General features: G+C 39.6%; 1 protein-coding gene across 3 annotated transcripts in view; it reads left to right on the top strand.

The window, feature by feature from the left end:
• Positions 1 to 17,912, top strand: part of EMC2 (ER membrane protein complex subunit 2) — a 46,485-nt gene extending 28,573 nt beyond the window's left edge. For 2 of the 3 annotated variants that reach the window (XM_054191353.1, XM_054191351.1), the window contains exons 6-11: positions 1,624 to 1,709; positions 1,880 to 1,939; positions 4,358 to 4,439; positions 5,592 to 5,702; positions 7,967 to 8,071; positions 15,254 to 17,912. In XM_054191353.1, coding sequence (XP_054047328.1) covers positions 1,624 to 1,709; positions 1,880 to 1,939; positions 4,358 to 4,439; positions 5,592 to 5,702; positions 7,967 to 8,071; positions 15,254 to 15,340 — 531 coding nt within the window. In that variant the 3' untranslated portion in view covers positions 15,341 to 17,912. Of the gene's footprint in view, positions 1 to 1,623; positions 1,710 to 1,879; positions 1,940 to 4,357; positions 4,440 to 5,591; positions 5,703 to 7,966; positions 8,072 to 14,158; positions 14,184 to 15,253 lie in introns of all 3 variants that reach the window. The other variant, XM_054191352.1, reaches the window with a different exon arrangement.
• Positions 17,913 to 25,841: the final 7,929 nt, after the last annotated feature.

The raw sequence follows: 25,841 nt of genomic DNA, 5'->3' as shown, positions 1-25,841 counted from the left end.
GGGAGGTGAAGGGGATGAACTCCAAGGAATGAATAAACCTACAGTTAGCGTTAAAAGCCCTTCTAGCTGTGCGGTTGTGGTAGCTTGAATTAGTTTACTTAAATGCTACATTTTTGTCTTCTTCCAGAAGCAAAAAATTTGTTCAGATGATGAACAAAGGATAAGAAATTATTTATAGAATTATAGAATTGCATAGGTTGGAATGGAATGGAAAAGGTTGAAAAGAATGGACCTTTCAAATCATCTAGTGCAACGAGAATAGTTATGTTCAAAATACTGTAAAAATACAAGAACTCTTTTGGGGTATACGTGGCTGTGGTCTTAGGAAGGTACATCATGAAGAAACTAATTTCAGAGCTATCTTAAATTCAAAGATTAAAGTCATTTAAGATTTTGTTGAAGAGTTGTCCGTTCCCGTGCTGTCAAGGCTTCCGTAAGGTGATACCCGACTGTATAACCTCTTTATAAGATATGAAATGGGACGAGGGGAATAAGCAGTGGGACTTCATTACTGGAAAAGTGTGTGAGTACGGGCAGACCCGTCACGCACACCAGACTGTCTGTCTTCTCGTGTCTGATGACAGCAGTTGTGATCACCCAGGAGAACGGGGATTATAGGCAAGGCAGGAGGCTGACGGCATTTGTTCTTTGAGGCATGTTACGCTGGAATTTGGTTTTACTTTCATTCCGTCAGATTCCTGATCTGATGACTTTCAGGCTGGCTCAGGTGTAGTTCTGTTTGCTCCAAACTCTGTCAGACTGCTGGGAGGACGTCCGTTGTTTTGAATTACACCTCAAGTGTGTCTTGATTCACAGCTCCTGGAGGGCTGAAAACTGCTTTGAGAGAACTGTAACCAACATACTTCAGAAACTGGAATGTTGGGTTGAAGTACAGAATAATCAACTATTAAAATTCTTGTGTATCTTTTCTCCTGGTGGTCTGTAACAACTTTTATGGAGTTCAAAATTCAAATACATTGTAATTCTTATAACTCATTTTTATATTGTTTATGTTGAAATGCGTTTGCCACTCACATATTAAAGTAGTGCTCAGTTTTGCCAATTGCCATTGTATTCCCGTCACGTTGAAGAGCCTACTTTGTACTCCAAGAATGATGAGAAACTTGTTTATAAAATTGGTGTGTATTCAACATTAATTAAAGATGGCATTTAGAACTCCAACAAGAATCTTTAAAAATGGCCGAGAGCCATATTTTACAGTGGCAGCCAAGATGCATGTGTGAGATTCTGTGAGACTCTGTCACCATCTCTCGTCTAAAGTCATGGATCTTGTGAATGACAAGGTGGGGGTCTTTGGAATGGCTGGAGATTAGCATCCCCTGCTGTTTTGTAATTATCAGAATCTGGACAGTCGTTTATTTGAATGAAATAATGCATACAGTTTGTGCCTCCAAAGAAAAGCATACATAATGCGATTGCAAGAAGAAGTTTTCAATCTCTCAGTGGGATGTCATAGGGTATGTTTATAAACTTCAACCTAGCAGTTGCTCTGCAGTGGAATTCCACTGGTATTGAGATAATAATTTGCACAGTCAAATTGCTTTCTTTACAAAAACCCAGGGAATTATGAGACCCTAATCCTTTATTAATGTCAACCCATAGGCAGCAAGAAAGCGTAAGATTGCCATTCGAAAAGCCCAGGGGAAAAATCTTGAGGCCATCCGAGAGCTGAATGAGTATCTGGAACAGTGAGTGTCTTACAAGAATACGGATTGTGTTTTGCTATTCTGATAAATCTTTTTAATTAAAATGGAATTTGCATTTGATTTACGCTTTTGCTTACATGCTGGTCATTTACAGAATCCCTTGCACATTCTTTCTTTGTTTCCTATTTCTCTCTCTTGTCTTCTCTATACAGATTTGTTGGAGACCAAGAAGCTTGGCATGAACTTGCAGAACTTTACATCAATGAACATGAGTAAGTTGTTTGCTAAGTCCACAGAAAAATGGTTAAATTGAAACCTACTCTGTGTAAGTCAAAGACCTCAGTGATTTTTTTCTTGAAGGGCTAGTGTTAGAAAGTATGTTGTCTCATTTCCAATACAACAAGCATCAATAGCAAATAATTACCAGCCTTATTTGACTACCAAATGCTTTAAGAAGGCATTTGATTTTAAACAGAAACGGTTTACTTAATTAGCTGTATGTTTCAATATTTTTTTTAAATCCGGTGTTTTAAAAGAAGTGGTTTGAGTGTAGCAGCACTTATTTCCGATAATTTCTTGTTCAAGTGATGTTGTTTACTAGTTGTAGATTTTAAATTCTGTACTTCTAAAATGAGTTGATCACGGCAACCGATATTCTGATTTTCTTTTAGCCTCTGCAAGAACTTTTAGTAACCTTTAAAGAAAAAAAACAACAAAACAGATCCAATGTTAGAGGCATTTGGTCGCCTGGGTACAAAACCCAATGCAATCAAGAATGCTGAATGTTGTAGTAACTTGCTTATTGGATATTTAATGTTTTTGTTAGCTTTTTTTAATTGCTATAGTGACAGGAGGAAATCCTGGTGTGAGAGGATTAGCTCAAAGCCCTAGTGCAAGTTTTCTAATATCACAGCATTAATTCTAACCTCCACCCAAAGGCGTATCTTTTTTTTCCCCCTTCTTTAGTTCTTCAGCCCAGCCTGAATTATATCACATTGTTTCCTTCCTTTCTAGAGAGTAGTAAAAGAATCGTTCTCAAGGAAGAAACAGCCCTTCTCACTGTGATGAAAAAATTGTTCCCCCATCACCTCTCCTTCCACCCCATTCTCAAAGAAAATAATTATTGAACTCTTTGAAATGCTGACTTAAGGAGTAATCTAGAATTTTGATATCCGTATTTCCAGTTGTTTTGGGAAATTCACCTGCCACTTTTCCAAGAAAATAGCTTTTTTTTTTAAAGTGGTTAGAAAGATACTTAAATTTTTCAGATCTGGTGGTACAAAAATGAGTGATACAGTGGTGCAAACATCCATATTCCACTACTGGGTTGTTTGGAGTTTTTTTGCTGTAATCTTTGTTACAAAATTATGTAATAAAACCTGAGAAAGAAATTACTTTTGCTTAGTCTGTAATTCCTATAAAATAATATGTAGAATTTCTCCAGTTCATTGAAAAAATTGACTGTGCTCACTGTACTTTTATGAACATCATTGTTATTATTTTCATGGAAAAAATGGAATCTTGGCTAAATCTTGGGGAACAAATTGGAATCTTGGCTAAAAAGTAACTAAAAGTTAAACTTTAAAAAAAGAAACAATTCATCAGCTTACTTGCTTTATCAGTGCCACAGATTTATTCTGGCTGGTGAAATCACCATCCTGTTACCGTTGTTCATAAACACACTTAGATGTACAAGGTTTATGGAGTCCTCAATTGTATGCTCTGTTTCATAATGAGGACTGTGGCTTCTGCTTTTGGAGAATGCGGTGGCTCTCCTTTTATCTCCAGATTAGTATTTGAAATACATATGCAACTATCATAACGTACGCAGGGGAAAAACACGGTATGTTCATTTTAAGAAATAAGATTTTATAGATTATATGGTTTGATACTGTCTCATAATTGCTGAATTGCTTTTACTCTGATCTTAAGTATCTACCCATGCTGTCATTATAAACATTGCGTCTCTGAGTTTTGGAATCCTATCCAGTAAACTCTCTGCAACAGTGCTGTCACATATCTGTAGAAGATGCAAATTCTGCAGGAAACTTATTATGAAGTTAAGATTTTTATAATTAAATTAGCCTACATTTTTAGATTGACTTAATTCTTTCTGAAAGCTTTCATTTAAAGAACAAGTACTAGCCTTTTCTTTTGCAATGGTAAGTTGTTGCCCATTTGGACTGTTTGATATTTAGACCTCTTCTTAGTGTGGTTTTTTGATGTCGCGTCTGTGGTTGACTGTGAGCAGGTAAAGGTGACAGTGTAAGTGCTCTGGTCTGTAGCTTGGTTTGCGAGTCCTCAGGTAGCTGAATTTTCTTGTAGAAAAAAAAGAACTGTTTTACAATCTGAGTTCAAATGTCTTGTAAAACCTAAGGCCTGTTTCTACTCCTCACTCTTGTTGGTCAGAAATGGCACTTACTAATAAGAAATTAGTATATTGAATGCTTTCCATGAGCTGTTCCATATGTACCTAGACTATTAAATTTTGTACATTTTTCACTATCTATGATGTAAAAATAGTAACTTGAGATTTCAAACATCATTTAGAAGTAGCACATTTTTCTTAATTGTGAATCACGTGAAGTTATAGGGGGAAAAGCAAGACTTCTTTTATTGTGAAGTAAAGAAACTGAAGCAAAGAACCGTATAGTCTGTTTCATTTTGTCGCTGTTTTTTGTGTTCCTCAGCTATGCAAAGGCAGCCTTCTGCTTAGAGGAGCTTATGATGACTAATCCACACAACCACTTATACTGTCAGCAATATGCTGAAGTAAGTATTTTCAGAAAAATCAATTATGTTTGAATACAGATTCTGTTCCTATGTTACTGAAGTGGTGAAAATGGCATAAAAATGTTTTCTCTAGTTTTTCCCTAGGAGATTTAAGAGAGTACACAGAGAATGTTAACATCTTATAGAACTTAACGTGTTAAGAAAACTGTGTTTTCTTACTCAGTGTGACTAAGCTAAATATAAGAGTAAGGGCAGGAATTATTGAAGATAAAAATTCATTTTAAATGAGATATTTTTGTTGAAGTGTTTATGCACTTTTCAAATTAAATGCATGAGAAGTTAAACTTTTCCACAACAATGCTGCCTAGGAGGTAATGGTATATTGCCTGTTATTGTGGAGCCAGATCTTGGAATCCACATAGGAAATTTTGCCTGAAAGAGCCCCTAGGGCGGGCTCTTTTGGGCAAAACGAGAGAGGGCCCTTAGAAGTTTTAGCTCAAAGTTTTTAGTCATTTGCACTCTTTTTTCAAATATATATTTTTTTTTCCTAAATTATACTGTTAACTGCTTAGAATGCATTTAATTTATTTTGTTAATTTGGATAAAATGGGGTCAACATTAAAAAAAATAGCTAAATAGCTTTCTGGTAGAAAGACTGTGAAGCATGTCGTCTGGTATTTATTCCTCTTTTTGTTGATATAATAACAGGCAAAATGACTAGAAAGACAACGGAGTAATCTTCTCAACTTCGTGCGCTATTTTGCAGTCGAATAGATAATGAAAGGCATTGTGTTGTTTTGTGCACTGGTGTAATGCTGTGCTGAAGGAATATAGAGTTAGTTTGGATTTATAGCGGTCAGAATTTAGCTTTAAAGTTTGTGTTAATTTTCTTAAGAGACTATCCCAAGGTTGTAAGTATGTATAGGTGCAAAATAATCACTTTTTATTCTTGTAGCAATAGATTAATGAAATTAATGCTGGCTTTTTTTCCTCCTATAGTTAAATATTTTAAAATTTTTATATTGAAAAGAGCTCAGATTTCTCCCAAGCCAGCATTTGGTAGGACTCACCTGGTTTGAAATATCACGTGAAACAAATCTGAAGTGAAGTTTCATAATATCTTTGCTTCAAGAGTGAATGCCTGAGGTATGAATGACACGTGCAAGTTTCAGGAGCTTACAATTTTTACAGGTTAAATACACTCAAGGGGGGCTTGAAAACCTTGAGCTATCAAGAAAGTATTTTGCACAAGCACTGAAGCTTAACAACAGAAACATGAGAGCTTTGTTTGGACTTTACATGGTAAGCATGATTATATATTTTTCGTGTTATCATTTTGAGTATGTTTTTATGCACGTATATTATCCTTTACCGTTTGCTCATTTTTTTTCCTTTTGGTTTAACTTACTAGCTCAGATTATTGAGAGTTTTAAAATACTGAGTATGGACAATTTTATGCCAGTAAGTACTCCTTACTTGAAGTGCTCTTAAACTTTAAGTCTTGCCCATGTTTTCCAAAGAATTATAATTATTGGCACATGAAGGTAACTTCTTGAAATAGGATTTAAGGTCGTATTCCTCTCTACAGGATGGTGAACTGCTGAAGAGTCCCAGAACAGTATGATGGCTGCTTTTTTTTCTTTCCTTTTTTATTTTTTTATTTTAACCAGACTGGTTTTTTTAATTTGTGTTTTTCCCCCCTCCAATTCCTAAATACAACTTTCTGCTTTCAATTTCCAAATGAGTATTTAGCTTGCACCGTGTTGTGGGCTTGAGTGTGGCCTACAGTAGCATGTACTGGCACCGGTTCTTCAGTTTCTCAAAAGATACTGAGACCTCTGCTGAAGATCTTCCTTTAGATTTTTTAAATGATCTTTTTAGGGGTGAAACCAGAAAGGTTCCACATTTTATTTTATTTTATTTTTTAAATTCTAGGCCACCCTTTTGTCCCTTGGGAGCAGGGGGGCAGTTTACAGGGACACATCAGGCAGGTAACTTTGGGGCTTCTATAAACACCACGAAATAGGAGCTTGCTTTCAAGGACTTGTTGGGCATCACCTTTAAGACTGAGAGACTTGGACCTAATCTTCTTAGCTCATCTGCAGAGATTCTTGGGTTGGCGATTGTATGTTCAAGGAGAAAAGACTGGCTCTTTGCTGCTCCTTAGGTCACTTAGCTTTACAAGAGTAAGTTTTGTAGAAAATCTGTTTATTACCCTAAACTGATTTCTAAGGTGTGTATACATAGACTTCTGCATTGACTCTGGAACAGGCCTGGGGTTTTTTTTTTGTGACCAATCTTGGCTTGTCCCCTGTCAGATCTTACGTCCTGCCTGTTATTTTCAGTCTGTAAAGTAGATTCAGAGCCTGTTGTCTATGATGATCTGGCTGGTAGCCTTGAGCTAAAACGACCCAAGCATTTGAGAAACTTTTTGTTTTGGCAGTGCCTGAAAGTCATATGCATAAACCCTGATTTACATAGTGTAAGCTCATTACTGCAAATGCATATAAAAATGCATTTACATGCTGTTTCAGGTCTTCAGTTTTTCTCAGCTGGCTGCTGTCACGTTTCACTAGGTGGTTTTTGCAAGCACAGCTTGCCATCACAGCTTCTCTATCTACCCTTTGGCACCTAATTTCTTTGTAATGCTGTTTCCAGGCTTTGGGATCTGGTTTTGCTGTGGCTCCTGCTTTTGTGTTTGACAGACATACCCAGTGTTTGTAGTCCCCAAAGAACGTCCACAATCCTGGTAGATTCTCCACAAAGGCTTTCAGCTGTATCTGCAGAGGAAACTGGACAGTACTTCATTCAATTCAGGAAGCCAGAAAGAATGATGGTTAGGACCCTGACCCAGTACTAGATCACAAATTCATTTCATGTGGGCATGGCTGCAGAGAACGTGTTCCTGAGTGTTTGCTTCCATGCTCCTTTTTCAAATCTTCTCTGGAGCTTCTTCACTGATGGGTGAGAGTTGGGTTCTGTGGTTCTTTGCCTTCAAGTACTTTTGCACTCAGAAAGATGCTCTGCGAGGGAGTAGCAATGATTCATTGTGAAGTGGATTTATTTATGTTAGTGGAAAAGTCTTCAAGACGAGTTCAGTTCCTAAGTAATCTATTTTATTTTTTCAGGTGAAGATGGGCATAGTTTATGTATAGAGTATTACCTGCTTTTAAAATGTGTTTCCCGATGCCACAGGGGAAAATGTCATGTTTTTAATGGCAGGTTGGGCACACAAGTGATGTATTTTATATCATCTCTGGTAACAAATTGTTTATAACTCTCACTTTAGGAAAAGCAAATTGGATTAACTGATTGTGTCCAGGTTTGGTTCCTAACTTGGTACACAACTGAAATGAAGTCTCGTTGAGTTTAATTAGAACAAACAATTGTTTGAAAAGTTTAGCTAATTCTTAATTGGATGCTGCTTACCAGTAACTGTTTTTATTTTTTCTCCTTTTCCTCTATGACTGTGCATGGGGCTCTGAATGCAAAGGTGCTGAATGCTTTCAGTTTATTTCATGCACATGTATTTTATAGTTACGCTGTTTTTATTTTTGTATTCCTAGTCTGCCAGCCATATTGCTTCCAATCCAAAAGCAAGTGCAAAAATGAAAAAAGATAATATGAAATATGCCAGCTGGGCAGCTAACCAAATAAACAGAGCATACCAGGTTAGTACATCATTGTTTTATGATACTCTTAACATGCTGTGTAGTTCTTTTCTGCACTTTTATCATCTGCTGCTCAGGAGGTTAGATATGACATGCAGATCAGCATAATTTGCTTAGATTTTTTGTGTTCTACTTCTGTTTGATTTCCTGGAAGCCTTAATTAATATAAGGTTGATATTTTACAGTTATTAATTACTATTATTTACTTATTAGCTTTAAACAGGTGTTTCTTCTACTAACAGTAACTGAATATACACTAGTGTAATGTTGACCTCCAAGACTCAGTTCTACAGCTAAGTATTTTAATAAAACTTGGTATGTCTTAATTCTTAGAGTGACTGGGTCATCTGCTTCTATTTTACTAGAAAACAAATGAAAATTCTAGAATTTTATTTTCCTTCATTTTATTCTGACCTTTCAAAATCATATTTAATGGTGTTCCTAATAATTACCTTAGTAGTTGTGACTGAAGTTGCTTTTGTGTAGTTTTACAGAAGAATGCCCATTGAATTGTAAAAATGTAGACTTTGTAGGCCAAAAGCTTACTACAGTCATTAGGAGTCTTTTTACCTATTTGAAGTTATGCATAAACAACTATATTTGCTTTTGTATTATAAGCCTCTATATTTTTTTTTCTATAACTATGAATGAAAACAGATTTTTAGCTCATAGGTGCTGCTGTCCGTGCATCCAAACATACTGTTTCTATTTGACTCCCTTATAGCTATTCTTAATGATCTACAAAATTTATGTATACGTAATCCTGAACATCGACATCATACTGTCTGGTTCTCCCCAGACTTTTTCTGAGCAAAAATGTTGGTATTAAACGCAAAGACTTTATATACGTGTAACACTCCTTTCTCTTTGTGATATTTCAGTGTCAGAGCCCAATATTTAATTTTTCTCTTGCTGCTGCTGTTTCACAGTTAATACTTCCAAATGGCCTTTTGACCAGCTCCATCTATTATGGAATTAAATGAGGATTTTCTTTTATGGCCAATGTAGTTTTCTTAATACGCTGTATGTCAGTTCATTGCCGCGAGTGCAGCTTCTTATGGCTGACGTGTTTTTGATGTATTACAACTTTGAAGTATTTTCCATTTCCCCGATCGGCCCTGTAGCTTCTGACTGTACTTTACAGTGAAGAATATTGTATCCCTGAGGGCATAATTAGCCATTTTATACTTGTGTGCCTAAAGTTTCCTTCTCTGTTTTGCTGTTAAAATGACTCCCTGCTTTTCATTAATAAACCATTTACGTGCTCATGACAGTAAGGTGTGTATGAATTACCAACTTTGTCTGATTTCACCATAAATAAGCAGGACTTCAGTATGTCTGACATTCCCATAAGCATAATATTGATGGAAACCTCAAGTATTGCAGGGTTAAAAAAACAAACACCCCCTCAAAAAACCCTGTAAGAACAGAACACACATAGAATAGAACAGATTTTTAAAGATGTGTGAATTTTGAGTGAAAACTTTTACTCCATGTTTTACATCTTCCATAAATGAACTGCTTAGATTAGAGGGTTTTGAACACATGTTTTAAGTGACTATTACAACTGAAATTTCCAGTTCAAAGCACGCGTGGAAACCTGTTAGCGCTTCTGGGAAACAGCCCCTTTCAGGGGGCATCAGGATGGAAACGTAAAACCAGTGTTGGCTGTGGAATGGTGGCATACCAAGATTAAGACCTAAAATTAGGCATCACCTGGTTCTAACTATAATGAAAGTTTGATTATGGCAGTTTGTAGTTACTTGACTTACAGCCAGATGAGCTTGCCTGTTTTTTCTTTTTTTTCTTTTTTTTTTTTTTTTTTTTCCTTTCCACGCGGCTTTCTGTTCACATCACAATATCTCTAACTAAATGTGACTTCCTTTGGGACTGGTAGTGGTGTTGGGGGAGAGAAGTTTCTGGGTGTGTGTTTGGGGTTTTATTTCGTTTTTTTTATTTGGATTTATTTTTTTTTTCTGTGTGGTGTGTTGACCCTGGCTGGATGCCAGATGCCCACCAGAGACGCTCTGTCACTTCCCCTCCTCAGCTGGACAGGGGAGAGAAAATACAATGAAAGGCTCCTGGGTCAAGATCAGGACAGGGAGCTCACTCAGCAGTTACTGTCATGGGCAAAACCAGACTCGAATTGGGGAAATTAACTTAATTTATTGCCGATCAAATTAGAGTAGGGTAATGAGAAATAAAACCAAATCTTAAAACACCTTCCCCCTACCCCTCCTTTCTTCTGGGCCCCTTGTCCCCTAGCAACACAGGGGGACAGGGAATGGGGTTTGCGGTCGGAGACATGCTGTCTCTGCCGCTCCTTCTTCCTCAGGGGAAGGACTCCTCGCACTCTTGCCCTGCTCCAGCCTTGGTCCCTCACATGGGAGACAGTCCTCCACGACCTTTTCCAATGTGAGTCTTTCCCACGGGCTGCAGTTCTTCACGAACTGCTCCAGCGTGGGCCCTTTCCACGGGGTGCAGTCCTTCAGGAACAGACTGCCCCAGTGTAGGTCCCCCATGGGGTAAAAGAAAACCTGCTCCAGCATGGGCTTCCCTTTCCATGGGGCCACAGGTCCTGCCAGGAGCCTGCTCCAGTGCAGGCTTCCCATGGAGGCACACCCTCCTTCAGGCATCCACCTGCTCCAGCATGGGGTCCTCCATGGGCTGCAGGTGGCTATCTGCTCCTCCACTGTTAACCTCCATGGGCTGCAGAGGGACAGCCTGCCTCGCCATGGTCTTCACCACGGGCTGCAGGGGAATCTCTGCTCTGGCACCTGGAGCACCTCCTCCCCCTCCTGCTTCAGTGACCTTGGTGTCTGCAGAGTTGTTTCTCTCACATATTCTCACTCCTCTCTCTGCTGCTGTTGTGCTGCATTTTTTTTTCCCCCTTCTTAAGTATGTTATTGCAGAGGCGCTACCACTGTCGCTGATGGGCTCAGCCTTGGCCAGTGGCGGGTCCGTCTTGGAGCCGGCTGGCATTGTCTCTGTTGGACATGGGGGAAGCTTCTAGCAGCTTCTCAGAGAAGCCACCCCTGTAGCCCTCCTCCACTACCAAAACCTTGCCATGCAAACCCAGTGCATAGTGGAAAGTGCAGTTCCACTGTTTCTGTGAAGCTCTCTTGGAACCTATGTTAAGCATTTTTGGTTGATGCTTATCAGAACAGATCACGTTAGCGCAACTAACATATATTTAAAACATGTTATAACTTCTTTGTGACTTCATACTTTTGTGATGTGTTGCACACTTCAGCTGCTCTTTTTAGCTGTTTGGGACATAACATGATGAACACCATATCTGACAGGAATCATAAGGGGAATTTAGCTGTACAGAAAATGTAAGTGCTCAAGCTAGGATTTGGGAAGCAAATGGTGTAAACACCTCCTTCCTCTTCACGGAAGCACTACAAGAACCTCTAGAGACTACAGCTGGACAGAGCTGCCCCAGCCCAACCCTCCTGAGCTTGTTACACGACTGCAGAAGGGCTTGGCCACTCCAGTGTTTATGTCAGAAACTTACAACATCCAACCGCTACAGCAAATGGTGTTTGGTGATGTAGTGGGTGGCAGTTTCCCCTCTGAGTCAGTATTGATTTGTTGCTCCCTTAGCGTGTTGAGTGGTTGGAAATTGTCGTCTTTTGGACCTAAGGATGAAACCTTGGTCGCTTGTGCCAGTGGAAGCCCTTACAGCATTCCTCCGTTAGTGAAGGGCTGTCTAGCCAGGATTTAAGCTAGATACTTATATTATCTCTATAAATCCTCCCCGCTTTCCTTGCGTTATCCAGGGTGCTTTTTAAAGTGTAATAAGAGCTTGTTGAGTTTGGCATTGACTTGTTCTATTAGTTCGTATACCGTTAAATGCAATTTTTCCTGTAGTCATGTTCTAGAGAATAAGGTGCATTTAGAATACTGTCTTGGATGCCTAGACAAATCATACAAATTTGTGACTTTAATATATGAAGTTATTAATTCAAAAAGTTACTTTTGAGCAATTGTCTTACAGTGAGATCTTCCCCCGTTTTCAGTCTGGATTTCAAATTGAATTACCAACAGTTTGCTCAGTAGTTTTGGAAAACTGCCTTTATTTTTTCAAATTCAGCACTGGCTGTAGTTGCCTTTTTTTATTTATTATTTTATATGCAATATACTTGAAATATTTTTACTGGTCCCCTTCTTTCAGTTTCTCCTCTCGTTCAGGCAGTTTGTTTTGGCACTTGATTTTTGCTTTTCCTGTGCATTCCTGTATGAAATCAGAGGAACTTTTTAGTTTATTGTCATTTAAAGAAAACAATATTTGGGTGTAAAAAGAAAACCTTACTTTCACTGGTGTTGGTTAGACTGTACAGCGGATTCTTTACAGGAAAATATGGTGATAAAGAGTAGTTGAATTAAGTAATTTTCTGAAAAGTACAGATATTTGATGTTCCATCTGGTTAATATACTTATTTTGATGTTAAATACGTAACTCTCCGTGCTGATTAGTACTTCTCATCTGTGCCTAATCTAGGAGAAATGTAAACTTTCACAGGAAGACAGGAAGGTTTTGTAGTTAGGGCTGCTGCGTGGAGCTGGAATTCCTGGCTCCTAACATATGCTTTGGAAAAAAAGGTCATTATTCTCTAGGCCACTTAAATTTAATTGACTGGGTGAAAAAACCAAAACAAATAAAATTTAATCTTTTATTTCAGATGTTAGAGAAGTACTCGTTATTCAAAGAATTATTATAAGTTTATTATTTTTTATTATAAACTTGGTTTTGGATTATCACTGGGAAACTGGATTATTCTCTCTGTGCAGACCCTGTGAAGAATGTGTATCTGTTCTGGCTGAGGACATGAGTCACAGTTACTTTAACATCGAAACAGAATATGGCTACCTAGTGCTCTTCAATTAGCTAATTGGTTTAGCATGTCCTCTGGTAGAAGCGTTTCAGCAGAGGCAGGCAAGTTTGATTAATGCTCACAAAAATCTTTAATGTGATCCTACTCGTAGTAATTTTCCAGATACATGCTTCTTGGGTACATTGCTGAATTCTTCGGTGTTAGCAATCCACATGTTATTTATGGTTGGAGAGGTGATTCTGTTACAAACCATTTGGGAAACAGAAAATTAAATCATGATTTTAAGAAATGGATTCCGGCTCAATCAGTCAAATTGCTGTGTAATGGCAGAATAGACAAAATAATTGTTCGTCAGGGCAAATTTGAAGTGATTACGTTTCCAAGTATACTTCTGTTTGTTATGACGCAGAGTTTGGTTTTATTTGTTCAGCTTAAAGTACACGTCAGTATCATGAAGGCAACCACTCTTGAAATTAGCAAGTAACATTTTTTAAACTAATGTCTTATGTCAGTTTTGCTTTTGGTGTCCCCGAAGAGAAGTATAATAAGTAAAATTCTTCTTATTTTGAAGCTTTCCTCTGTGTGCTTTCTGTGTGTCTTGCCAAGCCTGCTTTTGGACCACAATATATTCGGGCTTCTGCGCTTTTTATTGAAATCTCTGAATGCTTTGAATTGAAACAATTTTTCAGTTGAGGATTTTGAGTTCTGTTTTTTCATTTGCTTGTTTTTATGAAAGGATTTGGACTCCCCAGGTATCTGCTTTAGACTATTCTTGTTTAGTGTGAACAAAAAGAGGATATTGTATTAAGTCAGAGCTCAGCAAATCCAAGATTACTTCTCTGACCTGGGAGACTGTTAAGAAATCTTTGATTTCCCTCGGAAGTTGACTATTGCAGGTCACTATGGAAACTGCAGAACCCGAAGAATGGATTTATACATAGTACCAGAGTCAAAACATGGCATATCAGTTCATCATCTGGAAACATAAAATATGAAAATACAGTGTTTTCACTATGTCTCTTAACAAAAGTGTTGTCATAATAACAACATTTCATTCTCCTAACTATTTAATTTGAAATAGCGTTTCATTTACCGTGCCAAAACTATTTTTTTTTTAAGAACTCAGTAGTGATTGGGAATCCCAATGTTAGATTGTAGCCTGGGGGTCAAAAGCAGGTTAACAGGTCCTGCAGCTTGTTGCTGGTGTGATATTACCTGGGTTTGATGACTTAATCTTTCTTAACAGGTCATGAAGAGTTTGCTAAATTAAGGTAATTACAAGAGAGAAGGGACACGTTATAAATCAAGGACTAACTATGCGAGACACCAGTGGTATTTGAAATAAAAAACATTAAATTGAAAATTTATTGAGTGTTTAGATGTTAACATGTAGGTAGAGAATAGGCTATTTTACTAGCAGCAAGTTATTGCTTCTGTAATTTCTTTACCACCTCTCCTAACCCCAAATACAAAACTTTTTAACGCAGGTGAATTAAAAATGGTTGAGAGTTTCATTTGACTGAAGACCAACCTAGTCAATAAATCCGCTGTGTTAGATACGGCTGATGAGTGATGGCAATTGTCAGTACAGTTAGAAAAACCCTTTTGAGTCAGCGTGGGGTGATGAACATCTGCCCTTCTACCCCTTCCTTTCCCAAACTTGGCTGCATGTATCTTGGGATACCTAAAGCCATAGGTAGTATTTATTAAGCTGTATCTTTTGTTGTTATCAAGACAGACTTTATTTCACATGCTGCCTGAAATTGCTTTTGTAATAGTAGTTTACAATTAAATACAAGGTCATTACTCACAGTTACTTTGAACCGTAAAATAGAATTATATGACGACTGGATTATTTCATAGTAGAATTTCTCCATCTCACTATAACAAAAATAGAAAATAGGTTGGCTTAAAAAACAGGTCTAAGTCTTGCTACTGTTTAAATGATGAATATAATGTGATTTGGATCACATAAAAAATTTAAGTCTGAAATAAAAATTATGTTAAACTTTACAGGGTAAACAAAACAACGGGAAGATCTCTTCACATAAATCTTAAATTTCAAAGCGGAATATTTGTTAGTGCTGAAAATTCAAATTCAGAGCAAATGAGTGAAATTAAATAGTTCTGTTGTATTTATCATTACTTATTAGAGGAAGGGTGATATAGCTTGTATTCTAGTAAAAATACTAAGTTTTAGTGAAACAATAAAGAGGCTGTGCTTTTTAGGTTTGTAGCAATTAGAGTAAATTTTTAGTACTTAATGTTCAGAACTGTTATTTGTACAGGATTTGTGCACAGAATGTCTGATATATGACAGTCCTTTTTTGTTGTTACTTAGTTTGCAGGTCGCAGTAAGAAAGAAACTAAATACTCTCTGAAGGCAGTGGAAGACATGCTGGAGACCCTGCAAATCACTCAATCTTAGGTTGGCAGAGAAATCCAAGAGTAAATTTTCCAATTCTATGATCAACCTGTAATGACCTATGGGTTATGTTACTCTAGTGCTGTTAATTTTGTATTGATTAACATGCTATCTAAAGTAATGTTTTATGAAAAGTAAAATGCCTATTTATTGCTGCTATGAAAAATATGATGAATACCCACTAAAATGAATAATTTATCCACGAAGACAACATAAAGAAATGACGTGCTGCACATCAGTCTCTTTAGATTTTTGTATTTACAGTACCTGCTTTTAAGCCATAATTTCTAGAAATAAACTTGTTAAATGATTAAAAAAAAGACAGTGATTTATTCAACTTGCAAATGGAAATGTACAAATTTATATATGTAGATGAGTAATGTATGTTAGAACTTTTTATCTTACTTGTATATTTAAGAGCAAAAGCATGCTACAGATATACACTTTCTGGTAACTATTTACCATACAGCAAGGAGTGATTATGAATACACTTTAATAAAACCATTAACATCAACTTTTTTCTCTAATAATGAGTTGATACCCAGTGCTGTAGAAATGGAGAAAACTTATTCATGTACTTTGCTTCAGAGGGACTCTTGTACTGGCTTAAGGCCAAAGACATTCTTCTCTGTGGCTTTGTGGGCAAATGCTTCCATGTCCACGTAGTTCTCCAATCAGTACGCGCATATGCACTTTTTTTATTCCTTCTGTGTGTCCTTTGTTGCACATGTGTTCCCTATCATGAATTTCAAAACCATCTGAATGCCAGGCTGTGTGCTGGTCTGTGCTAATTCCATACCTATGGTATGGGTGCCCCTTGGCTGTGGTGTGAGCTTCTCCACAGGAACCAAGCGTTAGGGCACTGCGAGGATGCGATAGCTTGGTTAACTGTCCTGTACTTACTGGAGGATAAAAGTGTTTTTACACCATTAGCATGAAGCATCTAGCACACTGTAAATCTATACTGTAATTTGTCTGTAGGGGCTTGTTTATTTACTCCGATAATTAGTCAAACACCCTAATTCATTAATTTTGTAGTTCTAATCATTCTGGGTGTTGTTCGGATGTGTACTGTGGCAATTCAATTGCACAGCGATCTTTTCATTTACTATGGCTTCAGTAAGATTGCATAACAGCGGCAACATGCCCTTGACAAATTCTAATAAAAATATTGCAATGTAATTTTCATGACTGTTACCACCATCCAAGCTGATTTGAGTTTCAGATTTTGTACTGCCTACTCTGTATACATGGGTAGGATAAAGGGTATTCGATGGGTATTAAAATTGGGCATTAAAATGCTCTTTTTATGACCCTGGAGTTGATGTAATAAAACAAAGCTGAGCTCTTGCTTAAAAATAAAGCAGCAACAAAAGCTTCCTCTGTGAGTTCAAAGCTAGAAAATGTATAAAACTGAATTGGTTGTTGCATGAGACTGTGCCTTTAAGAAACACGTAAGGTGTCATTCCCATTACCCATGAAGCAGGTTGGAGTACGGTAGTGTGACAGGATGGGTGCTATGCCCTGAGAATTAATTGTATGTGGAATCTTAACTTAATTCAGTATTGTTGAAATATAAAACTGCGTAGTGTTATATTAAATCACACAATTCTAACTTGGGCACATGGTGCAGATCCTTTTATAATAGTAATTCGCAAACTGCCCCCTCAGAGTAGTATTTGTGGATAGATTATGTATGTTTCAGGTGGAAACCCAAGAAAATATCATAGGTGATCCTATGTATTTCTGTTCAGATTTATAGTCTTTTACTGTATGAGTGTGCCATCTAGAGTTTTAAATCCTCATGAGCCTTTGTTTTACCTGCGTCTCAAATAACATGGTTACATTATAAAATTAAAAATGGTGGGAAGCTGTAGTGTAGATTAAATTTACTTAGCGGTGCGTAACATTTTACCTCCAGGGTATTAAAAACCAGCAGTGCAGTATTCTTGTGCAGCAGGCATCTATGCCGCTGGAATGTGTCATATATAACGTTTTATTCCGAGGCAACTTTTAACATACCAGTGTCAGACTTGGGCATATAGTATATCTGTTTCTCTGTAAGGAACTTTGTTCTGTTTCTTGTTTTCAGTGATTTGATGACAAATTTCATCACATTTGGCTGCTTAAAACCTTCTAGTTTTCACTACTGCTCTGTACCTCTTTGAAATTACTATTTAGCGCTCTGATTTGTGCTTGTATTTTGGCATAATTCTCACATAGTAAAGCTTATAAATTGACCTAGCAAATATTCGTGGCAAATTTGTATTTAGTTCAAAGATAAAAGAAATTACTCCTATGAAAACGCACGGGCAGTCTTTGATATAACTGAACAATCTTTGAATAACTGAATTGCAGCAATGGAAAGTCAAGGTTTTTTCTGTATTAAAAAATCCTGGGTCTGCAGGGGAAGTAACTGTATGAAATGCCCTGCAATCTCAGCAAGCAAAGGGTACAGAAGAGAAGCTGTGGTCTAGTGTGATCTCTATAGAAGTAATTTTCCAGTTCTAGTAAATGATTTTGTAATATGTCACTGACGCTGTCTTGGATTAAAGAATAGGTTTTCAAAGAATGGTTACTTAGTTAACAAATGAACTTGATTATGTTCTGCATTGTACTCTGACAGTGACAAATGCTACACAAAAATATTAATATCAAGCATGTAGTCTCCTCTTTCCAAAATAAAAGGCTATGTTTTCATGTTGTTTCAGTCGACAGCAAAAACTTGAGACCTTTGCAATGCCAAACTGTCGCGATGACTTGCATCTATTTTTTGGAGCCATACTTTGATTATAGACTTGATAGGGAGAGCTTAGTGTTCTCTGTTGAAGTAAAGGTCATTGAAGAACCAACAAAACCTCTGATTCTGCCTTTGTAATACAAGTTACTGGTGAGTTCTTAAAAACCTTTTGTCCAAATGTTATACAATTCATATTCTGTGGCTGCAAAAAGCACATCTTGTTTAGAATATATCCCTAAATCTCTTCAGTTCAGTGCCCAGAATATCTTGCAGTTGCTATTGGAAACTCTGTTATTAGTCAACGGAGGACTTCCTCTTGGCAGCGCTGTATTTGTGATGGCATCCGTGTTTGCTAGTCGCTGCATTTACAGTGGAACTTGTATTTTGGCCAGCTTTAGAAGGGAGGGGAAAAGGAAAGCAAATTAAACTTGACTTACTGGCATGAATTTGTTAGCTTCTTGTTACTTGCACCCTCATCTTCCAAGAACACCAACTGTAGCTGTAGTCAGGTTTGCAATAATAATTCTTCTTCTTGTAACTCAAGAGCTTCCATATATTAAGCTCTAAAACCAACACTCCATTAAAATCTAAACCATGCAGATTCCAGTGAAACAGTGCTGTGCAATGCGCACGTACCCCGGTACGCAGGGAAAGGACGGTTCTCCCACCCCTCCTCAAGTTGGTGTTGGAGCGGAGGAGCGTTGTAACAGTTCTTGAATGTAGTGTTGTGTAGAAAACTAATTCTGCTTAATATGTCTTGAAATATTGCTTATTACTTGCATTGCTCAGTGCATGAATAGAACTTTAGGACCAGCTTTTGCTTAACTACAGATACATGAGTCCACATGGAGTGCTTGAAATTAGTCATTAGTCTTATCTGGAGTGACTCTGCACCCTTACAGAACTATATCCTATTGATAGGCACCAGCTGGAAGTTGGATTCAACCCAGAGATTAGTTTTCAGAAATAAATGGTTGTTAATGTACCTACCTCTTAAAACAGTAGCCAAAACAAAAAACCCCAAACAAAACTAACCGAAAAACCAACAACAAAAAAACCCACCCCAAAAAACTCCAAATATCACCCCACAGAAAAAACCTGCCAAAAACCACAACCCCTAAAACCCATCTCTGGTAGAGAAAGTTGTTTTTCAGCTGCTGGATGTGACATGGCAAACCTTTATCAGTGCAGTTCGGGGGTGTATTCATTCTGTTCTGTCATGAGGAAATGCCCCGTGTAAAGCAGTGTAATCCTTTTAATGCCTGTCTAGAAGGAAGAAAGGCTGGAGAGCAGCACCAAGGCCTCTTCAACCCATGAGCCACGTTGGGACGTCCTGTGGCAAGTTACAAAGAAAATGCCATTCATCTGCATGTAAGATGCCAGAGGTGAGCATTCCTGGTGAGCAGGCACCACGGCAGCTGGAAAGGGCTAAATGAGACTGGACCAGCACAGCCCGGAGCCTCCAGAGCAGGTGCTCAGACATGTGTTCTTGGAGCCCCCACAGCGCACATGGGTCTCCACCCGGCTGTTGGTAGGGCTGCATGTCGACATGAACCTGCCTGCAGGTTTTTGCCCCTACTAGAGCCTGTCCTCTGTATTTTACTTTTCTCCCCTTGGCCTCTGCGCAGCAGGAATCTGGCAGAAGGTTTGTGCTGATGTGGTGGCCCCACTGGTTTCACTGGGGCTCGGCGCGGTGGGGAGGGTACAGCCGGATGGCTTTGCTGGGTTGGTCCTGGGCCTGTGAAGGTTTCGCACATTCTTAGCTTGCGTGCACACCTAGAGGTCAGCGTGTGAGCCTTTGCCTTGGACTGGAAGGACGTCAGGCCACAGAGCTCTCCTGTTAAACATCTGCAGTCTCCCCAGCTCCTTTGTGGGCGCTTGAGGAAGAATGTCAGAGGGTGGATTTTTTCCGTGCGGAACGATGTGCAAATGTATAGGAAGATCTATTGCTCGTGGTGTCACGGTGGCTGCGGGTTAGTTCTTGCGGTCACTTCGCCTTTGTGTGTGAAAGAGCACGGGGTGAATAACTTGGGAAAAACACTTCCAGATGGGAGGTCCTTTATCCGAGGTTAAAGGGGTGGCTGGAGGGAGGACGAGCCACCTTGTCAGCTTGCCTGAGTCAGCACAGGTCCAGTGGGTCTCTTCACTGTAGGGGATGATAAAATGTGCTGCATTTTGCATTGCGCACATAATGAGAGGGGTTAAGGCCGTGTTGAAAAAAAAAAAATACCTGGAATTGCAGTGCAACAATACTTTTCTCCTCATCCCGGTGTATTTTAACTGTTTTCAGTGTGACCTTGCTGATGTTAGGGTTCCTCATGCCGTTTGGCTAGCACGTAGGCATCTGCCTCAGGGCTAGCAGTGGAGAAAGACATGTTTATAGCGATGCTCACATGGGAAAAGTTCCTGCTGGGCTTCCATGGCGGCGTGTCATGACCTATTTGCATCAGCAGCAGAAGCGCTGCTTGTTGCACAGACCGTGCTTGCTTCAATAAGATTCCTTTTAGGATCAAGGCTAATTTTCCTTAAAGAACGAAGGATCTTCTCCCAAATTCATACAGTTTTTCTGCAGCAAGCTTTTAGCTCTTGGATAGGGTGTTTGGAAGTGAAACTTTAAACCAGGCAGATGTAATTCTCCTGGGAAGAGACTGCAAAAATCAACACAGTTTCAAAAAAAGTGAGCAGCGAGTAAAATTAACCATTACTTCTGTTTATTTAGGTAATTGAGCTTGACACAGTGGTGTGTCTGACAAGTGGGTTTGTGTTTTCTATTCTATTAAATACAGATACGACACTCAAAGCTGTCGCTGGCCGTCGGAGAATATTTGTTTCAGTTTAGGCTTTGGAAATTGTGTCAGTGTGGATAGATCACGATGTGGGCAGCAGCGTAAGAAAACTACCCAGTAAACCAGTATCTCTTTCCCTGGACAGCTGGCGCAGTTTGTTCTGTTTAAGTTAGAATCAAGAGTGAAAACCATGAAAAATTATTAATAGGTCTATTAAGAGTCAATAGCTACCACCTTTTAATTCTGTAATTGATGTTGTTATCCCTTTAGGGTTTTTTTTTTATTGAATGATTATTGTATGGGCTGCTTGGGTGTTATTAGCAGGCTTTATTGTAAGCTGGAAACACATTTGCAAGATTCAAAGGGAGGATGAAAATTCCAAAAAACCCATTCTGAAAAAACCTGCAATTGAGATAAATTGTATATAAAATGAACAAAGATTTTCTGTTTTAAAGATATCAATAATATTTAGTGACATGTAACAATATTGTAATTGTAGCCATGCCAAGCTTTTTTGATCAAAACTTCCCAGAAATGTAATGTCTGTACAGAGCCAAAAGTTCTAATAAGCTTTTAAGTAAACTTTGATTTAGTTAAGTGTAGACGCCGCCCAGACCGAGAAAGAAGCCTTTGCTGATACAGATAATTTAGTCCTCTTGGGAAGCTCCCATATTCAGGTAACGTTGAGCTTGATGAGCTGTGTGAAAGAAACAGCTACACCTATTAGCAGAGTAGTTTCAAGGCACATCAAGGCTCTTCCACGTACAAACCATCTTCTCAGTAGAGCAGAGATGTAGAGGAGGCCTTTTGGGAGCCGACTTTGAGAGCAACTCGATACGTGATGCCATCACTTTGGGAGGGAATTGGATGAAGCAGCCTCGCGAGAGATTTATGTCTGGTTTTCCTTAGGCCCTTTGTTTTATATAAAGTGTGCTGAAGAAAAAGCCCTCTGTGAAGAAAGTTCATTTAGGTTGGCTGATGTCTGCGTTTCAGCTGTCCAGCTACGTAACAGAAAGGGAATTTTCAGGGGCGGGAGCCCAACGGGCTGGTGGGGGCTGAGGGTGGCGCAAGGAGCAGTGTCGTACGTGGTGTCCGGCGTGAGGGCACCTGTGCCTCCTCTGCCTGTTACTCACCTTGACATCTATCTTCTGGGCAAGAACCACCTTTCTCCTGTCCTTTCACGGCCCAACTGTTGTATTCAATCTTCTAAACGCCTGTGTAATATGAACAGTGCTTTTTTAAAAATTCCGGTGATTTGCCAGTTCAGAGGGGATCAATGATCCGGTTTATTCCCTCCAGCTCTAGCCAGCATGCGTACAAATATTTTGTTTAAAATGAGCTCCTGGGCCCTATTCCTGGATTGCTATTCAGGCAACAAAATAAGGGATGGAATTCTCCAAGTCATCGGCTCCCATTTGGCCTTGCTGGCACTTTTTTGATTCCAAATTTTTTTGAAAATCAGACCACATATTTAAGTGCTTAAGTGCTTAGACGTGGATTTGATTCTTAAATTTAGGCACCGACCTCTTTTATTTTTTTAAGTCCTTCATTTGCCAGACTCCTAAGTGGAAGCAGAATAGAGAGTTGTCTAAATCGCCCTGGCTGTGTATTTGTAAGCAACTGAAAAGTGCCTTTTCATGTACGGCCATCTATGTGTAAAATCGTAGGAAGAAAGCAGCAAAAGTGACTGCTGACTAATGCATTAAGAGCAACGTTTTAAACAAAATGAGTGCAAGAAAGGCTGCAGAGGCTGGAAATGGTAGAAGTCAGCGAGGTAAAAGGTCTACCTGAGAAGATGCGAGAAAGGCTGTGCTCTGCTGGGCTCTGGAGCCACAGTCTTTTTTTTTCTTCATGCTCCGTCCATTCCTGCAAGTCTGTCGCCTGTTACCTCCCACCAGTTGCACCTTGTGTGGTGGTTCTTTGGGGCAGGGTTTCTGTCTGTAGGCTGTGGCCCACCATGACATGCATGAGAACGGAGGGATGACGTCTGGCCACGCCAGGGTGGTGGTTTTTCTGTTGTTCTCTCCCATTTCTTTTTCAGTGGTGGGTGAGAACTGTGGGTGTGCTCTTTGGCAGTGAACAAAGAATACCAGAAGGCTGCCAGATACTGGCTTTGTCCACCTATTTCTGATCACTTCAGGTAAATGAAACAGAAGAGCAGAAGGTGTCAGGAGGATGTCCGTCTGCTGTCAGCTCCCCAGTGGTGTGAAGAAAGCTGTGCAACCAACTCTTCGGTGCCACTTGGGGGTGGGAGGGAGGGGAACACAAACACGCTGAATGAAGACGACTGTTTAAATGGGAGGGGATGTTACTGAGGACTGGCAGGAATGCAAGAATTTTGTGTTACAATAAAACTGAGGTTTGACTTCTGTTTTTGTTCCACGTTAGAAAAAAAACAGAAACCTTTTCACTGCTGAAACAGCCATGCCCACGAGGTCGAACACACACTGGATTACCAGTAACCTAATGACTGAGTCATTTCGCTGGTTTGTAGGAGATCGAGGTTTAAGTGAAGTAGTCTACCTGATTAGGAGAGAGACTTTGAACCCGAGTCTCTCATATTCCCGGCAAGTGACCTAACAATCATGGTGCTGAGTCGGCCTCTGGCCCACGGACGGCTGGAAAATGAGAGAACTCAATAGGAGAGACTGGCCAATTAGCTTTGATAGGTTGGGTTTCTCTCTCACTAAAATTCCCTAAAATAAGCCCAACCCCGAGAAAGCTCCAGTGAAACAAATGCTTTTCTGTGGAAAGCATCTGGCTTTTATGGATCCTAATGACTGCACTATTAATTGTGATCTTTCACAACCAGGACATGGACTTTACCATTTATTTAATATAAAGTGGCTCAGAGGCATTAAAAATAATGAAGTAATTTGCATCTTTTCCAGCTAACAAATCTGGAATTTTACAGGGAAAGTAAAACACGAATCTGCCCTCGGTGCTTGCTCCCTTTCTTTGCTCGCTAATGCACTTCATGTTGTGTGGATGTGAATGGTTTCTCAGGGCTTCAAGGCAGCTCAGGACAGCAGGCAACGCAGGCAGCTGCACAGAACAGGCAATTTTATGGAGCTTTTCCTGGGTCTGAAAAGGCGAAGGTGGGCTCTTTTACTCTGTCTGCCTCCTCTGTGCACCACTTTCCCTACCAGCAGAGTCTAGCGAGGGAAAGGTCAGGGTTCATGTGTGGGTTTGGGCAGCTCTGTTCCACATAGCCTTCCCCCTTCTTCTTTCTACCTCACATAAGAGCAGCACCCACCTGCTCATCCTGGCCATCTTCTTTTCCTCTCTGGAGGAAGAGGCACCTCCTGAGTTGTGGCTGCTCTTGGGAGGAGGCATGAGGGGAAGCAGCACCTCTCCTGTGAGGACCGGCTGAGAGAGTTGGGGTTGTTCAGCCTGGAGAAGAGAAGGCTCAAGGGAGACCTTATAGCAGCTTTCCAGTATCTGAAAGGAGCCTACAAGAAAGCTGGAGAGGGACTTTTTACAAGGACATGTAGTGAGAGGACGAGGGGTAATGGCTCCAAACTGGAAAAGGGTAGATTTAGGTTAGATATCGGGAAGAAATTTTTCACTGTGAGGGTGGTGAGATACTGGACCAGGTTGCCCAGAGAAGCTGTGGATGCCCCATCCCTGGAAGTGTTCAAGGCCAGGCTGGATGGGGGTTTGAGCCTAGTGGGAAGTGTCCCTGCCCATGGCAGGGGGTTGGAACTAGGTGATCTTTAAGGTCCCTTCCAACCCAAACCATTCTGTGATTCTTTTTTCAGAGTAGAGTCAAGGTGGAGGCAGGAGGGAGTGGTGGGGGATGAGAGGAAGCTCATGCAAAACTGGTTCTGTCCTAAAGAGCGAGGGAAGGAGAGAGCCTCAGGTGAACACCTGAGGGAAGGCAGTATGGACTGAACTACCTACGGGGACCAAAATCATCCCAATTTCCTCAAGTGCAGATGGACCAGGTGAAGAAACTTCTGAAATCCTTGCTGTCTCTGCAGAGCCCGGTTCCCAGCTTTACCCTCTGATGGTCACCCGAGAAAGTCGCTGCACACATGGACGTCTGCAGGGGCAGGCCACAGCTCAGGTAACAGCCATGAGAAAAGGGAGAAGCCAGGAAGTATGTTGGCCTGGCACAGTTTTCTTTTTAAGGAGGAACACAGAGAAAAAACTTGAAGAAATTATTTTGGTGCTTCTTATAATTCAATTTAAGTTCTGTATTGTGTAAACAATATATGGAAATTACTTCTAAGGAGCGTAAAGGAAGAGAAGGATGAGAAGAGAGGTCCTTGCTTCTGTACGAGTCAGTGGGAGCTGGAGACGTGGTCCATCCTAGAAAGTCTTCCTTCTCTTGGCAGTTTGAAAGAAGAAGAAACATTGCTTAGACACTTTGCCTTTCTTTCAAGGACAACTTGATGTATCAGCAAAATACTGGAGTGATAACTGAGCTTGAATAAACTGAATTCAAGATATCTTGAATTATCTTGCAGGCATATGGCTGCATAATCACTTCTTCACAATCAATTAACTTAGCACCTTGCTCCTAGTATTGTCACTTGGCTCAGAGGGCAAATGCACGTAGCTTGTAAGGAAGATGCATGCCGTTTCAGCAACAACAGGTCTGAAAACATCGGGTGATTTTTCTTACCTGCTTAAGGTTGGTGGATTTGGGGTTTTGTATATGATTATAGCTGGGTTGAGTTTCCCTTATTATTCTTATCTTTGTGTTATTAGTAACGTGTCTTATCTCCCGAGTCATTCAGTCTGTGAGGTTATGACTTTTTTTTTTCCCCCCTTTAAGTGGTTTAAAATCTCTCTGGTGAAATCTGCATGCAGAAAATAGGTAAGTTTGCTGGAAATTAATTATTTTCCCCTTGTGCAGTGGAAGGGGAGTTACCCAATCTGTTACAATGAGAGAAATCTTGCTAAAATGTGGGCAATGGCGTAATTTTGTGACTACCGTGAAGCAGCCTGCCAGTCTGTGACTTTTGTTATT

The sequence above is a fragment of the Rissa tridactyla genome, chromosome 2 (assembly GCF_028500815.1).
Source record: "Rissa tridactyla isolate bRisTri1 chromosome 2, bRisTri1.patW.cur.20221130, whole genome shotgun sequence".
Taxonomy (NCBI): domain Eukaryota; kingdom Metazoa; phylum Chordata; class Aves; order Charadriiformes; family Laridae; genus Rissa; species Rissa tridactyla.
Note: the sequence above shows the minus strand (reverse complement) of the source record. Positions and strands in the feature narration are given on the sequence as shown.